This window comes from Apus apus, chromosome Z (assembly GCF_020740795.1).
Source record: "Apus apus isolate bApuApu2 chromosome Z, bApuApu2.pri.cur, whole genome shotgun sequence".
Lineage (NCBI taxonomy): Eukaryota > Metazoa > Chordata > Aves > Apodiformes > Apodidae > Apus > Apus apus.
This window is the reverse complement of record NC_067312.1, coordinates 25,149,839-25,165,663: the sequence shown is the minus strand read 5'-3', so window position 1 is coordinate 25,165,663 and position 15,825 is coordinate 25,149,839. Positions and strand designations below refer to the sequence as shown.

Genomic DNA, 15,825 nt, shown 5'->3' with positions numbered 1-15,825 from the left:
GAAGTGGAAAGAAAGGCATCATTAAAAAAATAATCATATATGGCAAACCCGCTGAAGGGTCTACGTGAGGATAATGAATGTGGAAATACAACTAAAAACATGGCACTCAAAACTTAATCGGAAAAATATGCAGGACATCAAAACATCAGAGGGTATTAGGGGGCTGGCAAACGGCTTCTGCTGAGGTGTGTTTTATGAAGAGATACTGTCCCTGGCATAAGCAGTGTCTGCACTCTGACTGCACTCAGTTACTTTACCCTGAATTATGACCCATTAAAGCAGACACATGAATCACTGAACTGGATTACTGCAAATTATTTGCAGTGCATTTAGCTGTTACTTTTTCATAAAAGCAAGCTGCTGATGCCCTCTAAAAACCAGGATAAAAGACTTCTTCCATATTTTTTTTCTTGGAGCTTAAAGCCTCCAGTAATATCGGTCATTTATTTATTTATGTAAGAGAGCAACTTATATTATCACAGCTTTTTACAGCATAATAGTACTTCCTAATTTGATGTCTGAGAATATTATCATGTATTAAGTTTTTTTAATAATTCAGTTAATTTTAAAAACATATATATATATATATATAAAAATAAAAAACCGGAAAACTTTCCCAGTTTCTTAGAAATTATGTGGTGTAGCAGGGTAACAATACTGCTGAATGGACTTGTAGCCACCAGATATATTTCAAAGAAGCATGCCACTTTCTTTATGTACAAGCAAATAAGAAAAAGAGCAAGATAACCCAAATCATACTAAGGAAGTAAATTTTTAGCATTTCACCTCAGAATGGATAAATAACACAGACTTAAAAATGCATCATCAAGGAGGATTTGTTTTCTTTATAAAAAGAAACAACCTTGTGTGCGTATCTATTTTATCAAGGTATTGTTATAATAACACAGTTTCAATTATGGAAGCAGAAAATTATGCAGGAAAAAAAACAGTCAATTTTGTTATGTGCTATTCCCTAAGAAAAGCTGACTTTAATAACTTCCACCTTGAGGATGAAAGTTGGAAGTTTTTTCTAGAAATGTAAAAACATTTTTTAGAATATTGTTTAATTCCTGTAAGTGAAATACACAGTAAACAAACAACGGTTTTGATTTTAACCACATAAAATGTAATGTATGCAAGCACTTCACAAAATACCCTATGGTATCAAAAGATCTGAATAAATTAGTCATATTATATTAAAGTAATAATAAAAGCATAGTTAAAAAAACCTTTAAGTGAAATATTTTTTGGTTTTTTTCACTCTGATAATCAAGGATGGTTTTATGAAAAGATATTTTTTCCCTCCAGGTACTGTCATAGCTCTGTGAAAGATAAAACATTCCCATATATTTTTCATAGCTTATTGGCAGCTATTTCTATATCAGGCTATACAATCTGAAACAACTGTATCAGGCAGAACATACGTAATCTGTACTCATGCAGGATTTATGCTGTTCAATCTAAATGGAATTGGAAGGGAGGGTTCCCAGGTAGCATGAATTAAAGTAAATGAGGGATACCTCCTGCAGCCTTTGCCATCACTTCTCTGTAAAACAAAACAAGGCTCCTTGATGTCATGGAAGAAAGCTCAGCAGAATGGATCATAAAACACAGTGGTCTCTGCCTGTGAATTGCTATAGGAATGGGAAGAGCTGAGGGCCTTGCTATCATGGTGGGCACTTTTTCAGTGAGCATTGATGGAATTAGATAAAGAGGTGATCCTGAAAGACTGCATTTTCTCTAATGGTATCATTTTATCGATGATCCTTTCCTTTTTCCTCCTCTCTTTCTGCTCCCCTAAAACATCTCTTCTGTATCATCCAATACAGATAAAGAGAGAACAAATTTTTATGGAAGAATGCTCCATTTCTGCAAGAGGTCTCCCTGCAAGCATCAAACAGTATAAAGGTTCCAGGAAAGCAGCAAAAAAATGATATTTTTTTTCTTCTCTTATGGCAATACAACCAAACAATTAGCAAAGCTTTTCTACATGGAGGTAGAAAAAAATAAATAAATTAATTAAAAATAAAAAAATAAACTAATTGATATTTATCAGTTTTTCCAACAAAGGGATATCCTAAAAAGCTGAAAATTATTTGAGCAAATACGTTAATTTGGTAAAATGACAGAATCTGGACACCACGACTGCTTCATAAGACACAGTACTCTGATACATTATATAATACATTTAATATAGTATGTCAGCATCACCTGTTAACTGGACATGCTCATTATATGGGCACAATATAATTTCTTTTATCCCCACACTGTTAGAATCTATTATTATTTTTTGCACATTTTGGTTTGCCTAATATGAATAGTATATTTCAAGTCATCCTTCAGCAACATTTGTAGAATTTTCTAGTGGCAGTAGTTCTGTTTAAGAATTTAATGCCTTTCCTTTATCAGCAGCAATTAACCTCTTGGTAGATCCCCACTTGAAAATTTTTGTAATACAAGTATCACCAACAGGCTCTGGGAGAGATGGTAAGAGGCTCTCTCACAATGTGAGAAAAACAGCCATCTATGCACTCCTTGATATTATCATCTTCCAGTAACTTGATTCTTTCACTACCGAAGACGAGGCTATTGTGCTGAACCATATTTGACAGATGTATTTACATGCTAGGACTACCTGGGACATTTTCTGGTGGGACTCCTATGGTGTTACATAACAGAAACCCATCAAAATATCTTTGTTCTTCCTGTCATATCCAAGAAACATTCTAAAGTAATTAGATTACTTCTTCTGCATAACTCTTTCTCTTATATTTCTCTTATATCCTCGCACATTCATAAGGATTTTTATGTCCCAAAGTGATGAAATATGGAAGCAAGTTTACCAGACAACACAGACAAACAGAGGAAAGCCTGTTCTTACTATGTACTTATCTAGACAGGATTGAACCTGAAATTTCTTCTTAAATTACAGTCTTTGAAAATTCATTAATTGTTGACAGGATTTAAAGGACATTGGAAATTTTTATTAAAAATCCTGAATATTAAAAAGCATTCCTAAGAATGAGCTGCATTAAGTGTTTTCCTAAGGAAATTATGAGCAAATAAAATATTTACAGAAATAAAAAAAAAAGAACGAAGTCTTAACCCCTCCAGGATTTTGTACTTTTCTCTATGCAAGACTTAACAGAAGAGTTTTACCTGCCTTTCCCTCACCTGGGGAAAGAGCACTTTTCATGTGTTTGGTTGGTGTTGAGTCTTGGCTATCTCGCCACTACTTTTCAATAAAGTGACATTTTATCTTTGAGATTTTCATGACTCCATTAACTTTAGATAAAACTGATAAAGGGTTAAAAAGCATATTGTTGGTGGGTAACATATACAAGGACAAAAAATGGGGTGAGGAGAAACAGACAGACTGACAACTGAGCAGTCAAGTGTACAAGCTTTGCCTTCAAGTTTGAGAAATTAGACTGAAAAATGCCCAGACACTTTAGGAACTGAAGTAATTCTATAAAGAAATGTTTTAATACTGAGTGAGTAAAGAAGAGCTACTCCTGGGAATAAAGATGTAGATATAGGAAGACTGCTGCCAGCTCCTGAAGGCAAAATCATCTTACTCTAGTTTTTGAATCAAGTGAAAAGTCATCAACCTACTCTGTTAAAATTTGGTACATTAACTTGGCCATTTGGCAAGACAACTTATTTTTCCATAACCTAAAACTAAAAGAAAACACCCTCTGATGAAATTAATAACTTAGCAGGCATCTCAGAAGACAGTTTCTTCCACTTTATCATCATTATTGTATTTGAATAAAGGTTACGCAACACTTAAAATGACATTTCATAATGTATTAAGATGTGAAAGTGGCAAAAGAGCATCACAGAAATCATCATCTCCTTGTCGGCAATGGATTTTTGGCCAAATACGGTGTGGAAAAATTAGTGTAGCATTACAAAAATTACATGGAAAATAAGTAAATATTATGTAATGGGCCAAAAGGAGACAGTTTAGATAATCAACCCAATCTTTGGCTCAGTTAGCTTTTCCATCAAGATGAGCACTGACAGAAAGAAGTGACCTTTTGTTACTGCCCATTTTAGACTGTATAAGCGGAGGACATGCATTCATTCTTATCTGAATGCGCTGCAAGACAGTGCATCTCCCACATGGCCTAAATAATAAAGTCTTAAGACAGATCAAGTCTGCAGTTGGATATAGCTATCAAGCAACAAGGAGACACCAGTGTTGCAGAGGTACAAGATCCTGTGCTGTCCAAGCTGTTGTAAAACAAAGTCCAGCAGCACAGAAAGTGTATGCATTTCAGAATATGTATTTATTCTACATATATGTTATATGATACATATATTTACATTGGAAAATATATTTATTCTGCATTTTCTTTGGTTTTACAATCTGTTACAGTAATTAATTAGAATTAAGTGGAAAATTAGTGTCAAGATGCTGTATTCCATAGACAGAGAGTTCACAGTGCTGTAATTGAGAAGGAAGAGGCAGCTGACACCTGTCATAGCTATCTTTTTCAGCTTCCTGGAGATCTGAGTTCAACTTTTTTGTACCCTCTGACACTTTTAAATTATCTTATTATTAGAGACACTGAAAAAACCACCCTCTTCACAGGGTAAAGTGAAATAGTAAGAAATACAGAAAAAGGAAAACCGGTTACTGTCTTTAAGATGAATGCTGAAGGAAAGACATAATGAGGCCTATTACTGGCATCTCCTTTTAGATATTCTGGAAAAAAATTCACAGCTTCTTGCTCCAATTGACAGTACTTCCTTGAAAATTCTGGTCTTAGATCCAGAAAACAGCAAATCACATCTGGAAAATCACAAATCTGGCATTAGTAATGCAATTTATAAATCCTTCCTATTGATGTGAATTATAAATCCACAACTTACCCACAAAAAAAAGATGTAAAGAAGAGCCATCTCATCACTACATTAGTATTTGCAATCCAGCACATACTCAAAGACTCATGGTTAGATTTAGTCTGTTAAGATTTCTTGGAAACTGATGTTCAGCTTTTCTTCATAGAATAATATGGATTGGTTTTGGTTACTTATATAAACAAAATCACCACTGATCTATAGAGACTGTAAAAAATCTGTACATGTGTACACTTCTGGATTTAAGCTTACCTGCTTGGAGTTTGTTAAGTAGAGTTTTGCGCCCAAATTTAAGATCTGCAACTTCACAAGGTCATCTTCATTAGTGAAGCTCTTGGCTGCTTTTCTCAAGACATCAGGTGCAATCTTTGGAACCCGTTCACAGTACTCTCCAATGAGCCAGAGAATGCTGGCTCTGGCTACTGGAACCTGAGAAAACATTGCACACTTTAACACTTTCACAGAGTGGTACTTGTGTATGTGTACATTTATGTGTTCAGTAACAAGTTACAAAAGATACTGTTTAAACACAATTGCCACACAAGAAATCCAAGCAAATTAAATCCTGTTCAATATGGCCACTGTGGTAGATCAAACATTTGTACGCATGTAAGATATATATCCTGCCTCAAAAACCATGCTTTATGAGTTGACAAGGCACAGGCACACAGAAGGGATGTGTTTATAATTCACAGTACAAGACAGTGGCAGTTGGGAAGAGAATCAACCCCTTCAAGGTGTGGATGGGAATTCTTGCCATCACGTTATGCAGAAAAAAACCTGCTTCTCTTTTACTATATTAATAGCGAAATGGTTTACAACAATACAACCTTCTCAAATCCTAACTTTCTACTTTAAAAGCACAAGAATCTCATTGATGCTATTGCTATCATTCCTTCGTTTCTATTTAAAATCTTACCACAGTAAGATTTGTATTTCTGCAAAGGTACAAGGTCAGCTGAACACAGAATTTTGGAGAGACAAGGGTTAAAAATTAGGGTTCTCAATTTCTTAATAGGATCAAACTCCTTAACTGAAAACACTGACCAGGACCTACACACAAATCTTACTGTGTTGCATCCACTTGTCTGTTTCACTGAAATTGCTGGCAGTAGCAGGTTTTTGACGAACTCCTAGAGTATGGTGCTGACTTCAACGGCATAGCACTATCTTAGACAGAGGGAAAGTAAAATGAAAAAGCACTAAAGGAAACAGAAGCTCAAGCTCCACACAGAGTTTAGCTAGAAGTAGTTAAGAATTAAATGAAATAATATACACACACTTTTTTTAAAGGAGCACTAGCCGGTATTACCTGTTGGTCAAATTAAACACTGCATCTGTATTACATTCCTCCCTGAAAACATCTTTCTCCTTTTTTGAGAGGAAGAAAGAATGTATGCAATGAGAAAATTCTAGGCAGAAGGATGTCTTGCATGGTGTGTTCAAACTGTGGTACTCTCACATTCTATACAGAGTCCTGTTCAACAGATGTTGAAACATTAGGGAAAAAACCATAACTGTTCTATCCTAACATATTACTCACTCCAATTTAGAAAAAATGAAAACTTCCAAATATACCTGCAATTTCAGCTAATTCTGCTGCTTTTCTAAAATAGTAAAAACATTTGTACTATCACCTTCAATTACTCCCTATGCTATACAGTGATCTATTTAAACCAGTTTACACTTACGCCTGAGTGGGTTCTGCCTTAGGTAAAGATTCACAGGAGAAACAAGCTTCAGAAATTCAGCACTAGTTTCTCAAAGCACAAATTCTTAGCATCTTTTATAAATGTTTTAATTACTTTTCCGGCATATGTCAGTTATTCATATATGAATGTCAATTTATCTGAATTACGAGAACCAACAATTAAGTATCCTACCCTGTATGCACATAAAGTTTGGAAGTACTGCTTTCCAGTTACATTCGTAAAAGGTGACAAATGCAAATAGATTATTAAGGTTCAGAATAGCAGTTCCCAAACTATGGTCCACGGTCCCTAGTAAACGGCCCCCTAAGCCGTACCAAAGAAATACTAATTATGTGCACAAGAAATTTTAATAATTAAACATGTTTTATGGCTCCAAAAAGTCTGGGAATATCTTTGAATAAGACAACCTGACTGTATCTGCCTCTATACTTCACACTGCTGCAAATACACAGACATGTCATTGGGAAAAGAGGACTGCTTCTGCTAAAAGAGAAATCAACCAGATCATGGAAAGACAGAATACAGGAGTCCAACAACAACAACAACAAATCCACTCAAGAGATTAATGCCAATTCTAAACATGTAGAAGATAGTTAAAGGAGAGGTAACATAATGTATGGAGTGTTATAACACTGATTTAACATACGTAAGTATATATATTGATTGAGATACAGATGAAGATTTTTTTGTAGATTTAAATGGTCTTGGAACTTATAGTGAGCGCGAGGGAAACAAGCTACTGAACAACTGCTAAACATAAAATTTTAAATGCAGTCAGAATACGTTTGCCTGCAAAATGGTAAGACTGATGCCATTACTACACACTGATTTCAGAAGGGAAAGAGGTTATTTCTAATGTTCCAAAGGTTACACTGCATTAAGACCTCACTCCCAATCTATTATTTTAAATTGGGCTAAAGAATAGTAATTGAGTGCTACATTAAATTTTCCAGTATTGGAGCAGTTCAAGTTGCCTGCTGTACAGATAGATACCTCTAAATAAGAATATATAGGCAACTTCAGGTTTCAGTTATGCTAGATTTATTTTTCTAAAGCATTTCATTACAGACTTGTTAAAATATTAGAATTCTACAAAAGATCACCAAGTACCACAGTTTTGGCAGCAGCCTATTAGGAACATCCCTTTTCCTACTTCTGTCTTTTCATAAAGCAAAAATAGGTCACAGAGCAGACCAATTTCAGTAACAGCATTCATTATGAAAGACAAAGATCAGTATTGTACTCTTCCCGGTCAAACTCAGGACTACACTTTAAACTCACAATGAAATATATTTAGATATATTTAAACTGTGTGTATTTAAGCACGGTGTTTTTTCTCTGAAGATTTTTTCCCAGTTTCTAGAATGTAATTATTTCAGTAATAAACTTGTTTTAGAATGCAGAATACACTAAACAAAGCCTAATTTGAAAACAGTGACAATGGACGACATTAAATTTCTTGTGAGACTCCGCCTTTTAACCAGGTGGTTAGCTTACTATGTCAACACTATATATATTAAACACAATTTTTTGGAACAAGAATCAGTATCAATTAGAGACTTTCTGAAACAAATCCTGAGTGGAAACCATTTTAATGAAAAGTGAGTGTTGAATGGATGAACCTAATGTTTTCACGTCACTGGATTAATTTGGGGTCAAAATCTCAGTTTCAGACTTTTTCCCTAAGTCTTCCAGTTCTCAATCATGTAATACCAAGTGCATGATCCTGCTGCCGTTGTTTCCAGGACATTAAAAACAGCAAACAAGAAACGAAGCCACTTCTAGACCTTCATTGCCTTTTTCTGTCTAACTTAAGTAGGAACTTCAAATTGACAGAAAGGCAGGAAATAATACTTTCATTATTTAGCCCTGCTGTGCATTATCCTCAAAGGCAAACAGGACTGTAAATTACTTTGCCTGATGTTTATTTCATATGCCCTGAGCAAGTGGTTAAGTGCACTTTTTAAGCATTAGTACCAGAAGAGAGTTTCTACTGCCATTTTAACCCATCACCTGTCTGGAGGAAAATAATTAAGTGGTTAAAAAATAAAAAATACAAAATAAAAACTAGGTAGACCCTCTTCCCTCAAAGTAAGACTTCTGCTACTTACAGAAGTTAAAAGAAAGACATTATAAAGATTTTACAGATCACTCTAAGCAGCACAATTAAATAACTATTGTAGTTCAGCTCTAATCTTAGTACACAATATACTAGGATAAGGTACAGGTTAAAATCACCAATTCAGGTATCCCACATTTGTCACAAAACAAGGACATATTCAAGTTGCAAATGAGGTCTAATTTTCTGCATCTAGAAGAAAATTTGCATAGCTAGCAATTTTAAAAATCTTACCTGGAATAAAAAATGGAAAGAGGGATGAGTTGGTGTGAAATGTCAGACTGGCAGCAAGAGGGAAAGGTACACAGGAAAGAAGAGTAGTAAAAGGCAAATGTCGGTGTTTTGTTTTCAAATACTTGGGAATCATTCATATTTCAAGAATTGCAGAACCTTTGAGTTAAATGTTCTGCAGAAGTCAAAAGGCAGACAACCCCAGAAAGTGAGATAAAAATTACAAGTCAGTAATGTAATTATGATACTGCATAAAATTTCTCGTTCATACTCTGACTACTGCACACACTTCTGGTCACCCCACTTCAAAAAACACACAAGTATCAGCAAAGACAGAAGAGGGAGAGGGCTGGTAAGATATATGGAATATGAAGACAGATTAGAATTTTAGATTATTAAGTCTGGTGATGAAGACAGCAAACTTAAGCTTTCAGTCAGCAGCCAAGAAGGTACATTGGAGGTGCATCACAATGAACATGCCCTTATCTTTAAATCTCTCTCCCTAAACCACCAGTTTTTTATGCTGCTGAAGATGAGACTACTCTGTCAAGAGGACTTCTGGACTCAACCAGTATCATCTTTCTTTAAATGGCCTTTTCCTGCATGCATATTTTTTTAAACTCTTCTCAACCAAAAAAACCCCAAACTATACACACAAAACTAAGTCAACCTCAGAGTGAAAACCTAGCACAAACTAGCACTGCTTAGGTCTCCAGCCCACAGCTTGCCAAGTCATTAAACTGCAAAGCATCATGATGTTATTAATACTTTAACAGCCAAATGGAAAACATTTTTATTATTTAAAAAACAGAAGTTTAAAGAAATCCCATTATTGTCTTGTTCAATTCCTTCAGAACACCATCAGACATGCACTTTTCAGTTACAACTTTTGAAGTGTAAGCAGGAAAGGAGATGTAATACAGCCAGATCAAGCTCTGTTATGTACAGGTCCAGGTACTCAACAAATGCCAAACACAAAACAGACCTCAGATATTCACCTGGGCACACCTGAGATAAAATTTTAAGGTACAAATTATAGCATGTATAAAAAAGGCAGAAAAATAAGCACTCTTTTCAGGTATGTAAGAAACAAGCAATTCAAGGTCAACATGATATGCACCTAAATCGAAGCTTTACTGTAAATGAGAGTTAGTGGTCTACAAGAGTCAGTAGTTTTTCACTGAGCCTACAGTTGGTCAGATATATTTAGCTTACTACCGATCCTTATCACTTTCTAAATGACTTCTGTAGGTGAAGAAGATGAGGAAAAGAATGAGTAAATTTCAGATTGGATGACTTGAAAGAAACATTGTTATGAAAGGTTTTTAGGCAGCTCATCACTGACAATCACAAACTCAGGCTAACACAAGTGAAATGTGTAACATTAATGATTAAATAAATTCAGGAACCAACCCCCAAATTTATTCCATTCATTTTACACAGATTTTGTTCATTTCAGTGGTTAAGTGTTTACCATTTACCTAAATTAAAATGACAACAGAACAATCAGAAAATGTATTTTTACCTTAAGTGCTTTTCTATTTAATTGTATTAAATTCTGCTCGTGTTTGCACTTGTTTTACATAGTATTAAATTAATTTCAACTCCAGGTAGCACCAAATAATTTATTTGCTCACACTCTTCATCCTCTAGTTACTTCCAAGTGCATTCAAGTCCATATAATTTGGCTGCTTCTCCTATGCCCAAATGGAAGATTAAAGACAGGGGTATGCTCTTGCATAGAGGAATAAGGCAGGTCCCTTAAGTTTCAATCCCAATGTAAAAATGAGCCCAGAAATACCTTCTGAGAAGTATTTCTGACAGAAAAAAGTAAAAAAAAATAAAATCTGTGTAAAATATATTTGTACAAAAGTATGTGTGTATGTATATATATTATATGCCAACGGAATTTTTGTTTCTCTGTGTCTTATAACAGATAAAAACCAAGGTAACTGTGTTACGTCAATTAACAGCCACTCTTGTCATAGTAAGAACAATGCTTAAAATACATGAACAGATCTCAGGAATTCCAGTAAAACTTTATTAAATGTCAAAATCTCAAACTCAGATCCTCAGTAATCATATAAGCCAAATACCACCTTCCTAAATGTGTAAAAATACACATCCTTTTCAGAAGTATCTGAAGGGGTTTGACTAGATGATCTTTAAAGGACTCTTGCAACCCGAACCATTCTGTGATTCTGTGAAGGAATACATCAATTTTCAAAATGTGGCATTCATACTACAAATACAAACTTCTTCCAAAATCCAAAACATACTGAGAAAGATAAATTTCTTAGAGAGTTGTTGTCAAAAAATCACAGGGAAAAATGTAAAACAAAATGTACAACAACAATCTTGAAGAGCCTACAGCATCACTATCTGTGCTTTCTTCTTAAATAAGAAGCATGATTCAGATTTTGATTTTTATTTTTTTCCCATGACTGCTCTGTTCCATGGGCTGTTCTCCTTTAACTCATCATTTTCTGATATTCCATACAACCTTATTATTGGAGAACATGACTAGATCTAAGTAGTTCAAGTACTGCGTGTCTTTTCACCGCCCCCCCTCCTTAAAACAAAACAGGATTTTATTTTCAAAAAAAATATTTAAAACTCCAATAATTACTTGGAAATATTAATTGTATAAAATAGATAAAAACCTCTTTTAAGTGTTAAACTTAATATTTAGAAATGAATTATTTTCTCTTGTCTAATATGTGGAAATAAGATGACAAACTCATTTGGTCAAGTGCCAGAAGACATGTATGATAAGAGTGTAGACAATTCAGGAGACTGTAATTACCAATTGCACAAATTCCCTGAAAACACAGATAATTATTACAAAAAACGTAATACTTATTTGAGATGTGATTAGCAGCAGTACTTCATAGCATGTTTTGACTCAGAATATGAGCAATCCAGTGGAATGATATTTCTTTACATGAGTAATGAAGTTTGATCAAAGACTTATTTGGCCAAAGATTTATTTGCTTAATCTTCTCAGTAAGCATGAACTGTGAGGACTGCATTTCCTTTTTCTTTTAATACTCCAAACTTTGCAAAATTCAACTACAGAAATAGAAGACCCACTGATTTAGAAACTATTTTACTGCTTCATCATCAATAAATGTGTAATTATATGAAATTGAACACTTATCTACAGAAAAATAACTATTGACAGATCAAATTCTGTCACCTTTGGGGTATGATGCAATAGGTAGCCAATGGTCTTCAGCCCTACACTATAATTTAGGACAGATCAGTAAATGTTTTATCAATAACTGTAACTATGAAGAGTATTTGGGAAGTAAATATTGATATACCTACACGTCAATTTAATCTACAGACAGATAGCAGGCAATAATGCAAATTTTACTGTTAAATGCCACAGAAGATAAAAATGTAACATCAAGAAAAAGAGCAACACATTCAGAGCAGCTTATCTGGTACTATGGAAAGGGGCAAAGAAAAATATTTAGAATAAAATTTTTTATACTCCACTCCAAATCAGTAAGATAACAGGCTGAAAATCCTCAAATTAAGTGCTCCTTTGCCCTTATTTTCATTTCAACCTACTCTCTCCATATTCTAAACCTGCTGTTCATGTTGGACTAATGGTATTAGCAACGCACAACACTTCAAGGTATCTCTTTCAAAATAGCTTCCCAGACCTAAGGCACAAAGTGATGCCATCTGACAGCTTCCATTTCCTCTTTCTCAAGATAATGAAAAATTACATTTTATGTCAGAAGTAAAAAATTATGTTGTAATTCCCTAATACATTTATTTCCATTTATGTCCCAAATTCAAAGGAGATGGTGTGACTTTTATCTCTCAACAAGGAAAATAATACATTGTGCACAAATACTCACTGTAATGTTATCCAAGAGTTTGGCCATATGCTTAATAATTTCACCATGGTGTGCTGGCTGGGTTTGCAGCAGTTTCTTAATGACAACAACACTTTCAGCAACTACAATTTCTGTTTAAGACAAAACAAATTATTGATTTAAAAAGCATTTATGCAAAAGAAAAAGTCATAAATAATTGATTGCAAAAGATGTTATCAGCTTTCAAAGTATGCTTTGCAGAACTGAGTTCTATTTACTTAGTAACAAAGATGTAAACCACTCTACCAGCCTGCAGAATCAAGTTATAAGCAGCAAAAAGGGGACAGAGAAATGTTCTAAATATAAAAATATCATCCTATTACCTTTTTTTTTTGAGATTGCCTTTTAGTAAAGCTGCACTTTGTATTTTTCAAAGAGGAACAGCATGAAAAACATGTTTTTCATTGAAATTATGCATAATCGTAAGTAATTTGCTGTCTGCATTAAAAATACAAACACTTGTTTAATATTCAAATAAATATATAACACTAAAAGTAAAATCTCATTCATAATAAAGAGAAATATCTAAACATTTCCTTTGCACTTCTTCACCTTCTAAATGGTCTCTCTCAGGTCCACAACCCAGTCTCTAGTACATTCAAATAAAGCTTCTAAATATCAAGCTGTTGTAAGATTTATGCCAAAGTCATGCACTGGAGTGCTTAACTACTGTAACAAGTAACATTCACAGCCTGATCAACTTGTATGAAATGTACAATTTTTGAAGCTGAAAAAAATTTATTGGTGCAGAGGTAAGCCTCTATGGAAGAGTAAACTCACGCTGTAAGGAAAGATGAAGGAAAGACAAACATGGTAAAAGATTAAACCAAAACAGAGTCTGTAAGATTTCAACAAATCCTAATTTTCATTTAAACTACAAAAAGTTTGTAACTACTTCTCCTAAACTATCAGTGTTTAAAACAAACAAACAAAAAGACTAACTACTATTTATGAAACATCAGTTATTCTTACATTTCAGAAGTTAATCTGTCACATGGATCATTCATTCAGCAATCATGCAACAACAGTATGGGGAGACCTCTAAATATTTTTGTAATTTAATTTTCTTTTAGAAAGCAAACTTCTTTATGGAGAAAAGGTTTTCTAAAGCTCTGAGTATGCATCATTATGCTATAAGCCTCTGAAATGCTGAGATTTTAGGCTGCAGTTTTTGTGTCATCCTTTATTTAACATGATGTGTCAGTAACTTTTCTAGACTAATTTCTAGAAGCAAGGTTAACATGTATATTTCATATTAGCTCAAGATCTTGTGCAATCATACAGAATATTTAGAGTGGGTGACATTGTAATTACAAACTTCATCACTAAGGGTTTGATGATATTCCTTAAGAAGGAAAATAGTTAAGCAGAATAAAACAGAACCCAAAAAACTGAGTGGACAGGAAGTCATTATTAAAAACACTTGTTGACAACATAGAAACAGATAAACAACAAAATTAAGTGTAGAACAAGTGTCACCATAGGAACTACTTTAACGTAATCTGTGGGAGCAAATTGAAAGTACTGAACCAGAATTGTAAGCAACTAAGCCAGACTGGTATGAATCTAGACACCAAAGAAAAAAGTACCAATAGAATAAAAATGAATTTGTATTAGAATACAGACTGATACAGCCCAGAAGAAAAAGAGGCTCTTTGAGGCTTGCTTTGAGCACATGAAGAACCCAAAAATGAGCATGAAGTATGACACACATTTAGTTCAATGACAAAACCAAAAACACTAAAAAGGGGGAGACAAAATTAGCATTCTGAGTGAGTAGTAAGAAAATTGAAAAATGTAACTCTGCTAGAATTATAAAGAAAATGTGCATACAATGCAAATAAACAGTGGATAAAATACTAAATATCGTAAGAGATCTGATCAGGAATGTCCTTGCCAGTAAAGGAGACTACAAAAGGTATCAGCAACCTCAATTTTCACAAGTCATAGTGAGAACCTTACATATAAGATCTAATGTTCATTGCTAGTTTCCTTCAAACAATTTTTAAGCAATATGGAAATGACTACTCTGAGTAAGACAATTTGTGAATATTCTGCAGCATGACAACTTCTCAAAAATCTAAAATATATTCAGTCACACAATGTTCCTTTTTGCCAAATAATGTTTTATACAAAATATTAACAATGTAGTGCATAATAACTTGTAGGGACTAAATTAGATTTTTTCATAACTGAAAATTTGGACACATTATAGCAGAAACTCAGATATAGACTTTAGCAAGGAGTGTATTACCAGATAACACTCAAAAGCTGCATTCTGAAATACTGCATTTGATACCATTGATGTTGAGTTATATTTTCTTCCACTTATATTAATCAATACTTGCAGAAACAAAAACATGAAACTGAAGACTAATTAACCCACCGTCTGTGATTTGTATAATCACTATTTCTAAAAGCAGCAGAACTGCATCAACTGTTTTAGGAAATAATACACTAACTGAATCTCACAGCAAGGGTGTAAAACTGATGAAGTGCACGTGCAGCAAATTTGCAGACAACACTGAACTGAGTGGTGCAGCTGACACACCTGAGGGATGGGATGCCACCCAGAGGGACCTGGACAAGCTTGAGAAGTGAGTCCATGTGAACCTCAAGAGGATCAAAAAGTCCAAGTGCTGGGTCCTGCACCTGGGTTGCAGCAAGCCCTGGTATCAATACAGGCAAGAAGGTAGATTCAAACTAGATATAGGGAAGACGTTTTTTCAGGAGTAGGGTGGTGAAACACTGCCACAGGTTGTCTAGAGATGCTGTTGATGCTCCGTCCCTGGAAAAATTCCAAGTCAGGTTCACTGGGGCTCTGAGTAACCTGACCTAGTTGAAGATGTCCCTGCGCATTGCAGGAGGGTTGTACCAGATGATCTTTAAGGTCCCTTCCAACCCAAACCAACCTATGGCTAATTGGGTTATTCAAAGGCTATGCAAATGTTTAAAACTAAAGTTAAAAGGTGATTATTAGAGCTAAGTATTCCAACAAAAA

The 15,825-nt window shown here is 34.4% G+C and overlaps 2 protein-coding genes across 5 annotated transcripts in view; one reads left to right on the top strand and one right to left on the bottom strand.

The window, feature by feature from the left end:
* The window catches only part of AP3B1 (adaptor related protein complex 3 subunit beta 1), a 211,450-nt gene that overhangs the window by 65,965 nt on the left and 129,660 nt on the right, over window positions 1-15,825 (bottom strand). For all 4 annotated transcript variants that reach the window (XM_051641898.1, XM_051641897.1, XM_051641899.1 and 1 more), the window contains 2 exons: window positions 12,807-12,916; window positions 5,122-5,298 (listed from right to left, as the gene is read on the bottom strand). In XM_051641898.1, the coding sequence (XP_051497858.1) occupies window positions 5,122-5,298; window positions 12,807-12,916 (287 nt within the window). The remainder of the gene's footprint in view (window positions 1-5,121; window positions 5,299-12,806; window positions 12,917-15,825) is intronic.
* The window catches only part of SCAMP1 (secretory carrier membrane protein 1), a 186,931-nt gene continuing 176,703 nt past the window's right edge, over window positions 5,598-15,825 (top strand). The window contains exon 1 of the mRNA XM_051641902.1: window positions 5,598-5,606. The gene's annotated coding sequence lies outside the window, so the exon portion shown is untranslated. The remainder of the gene's footprint in view (window positions 5,607-15,825) is intronic.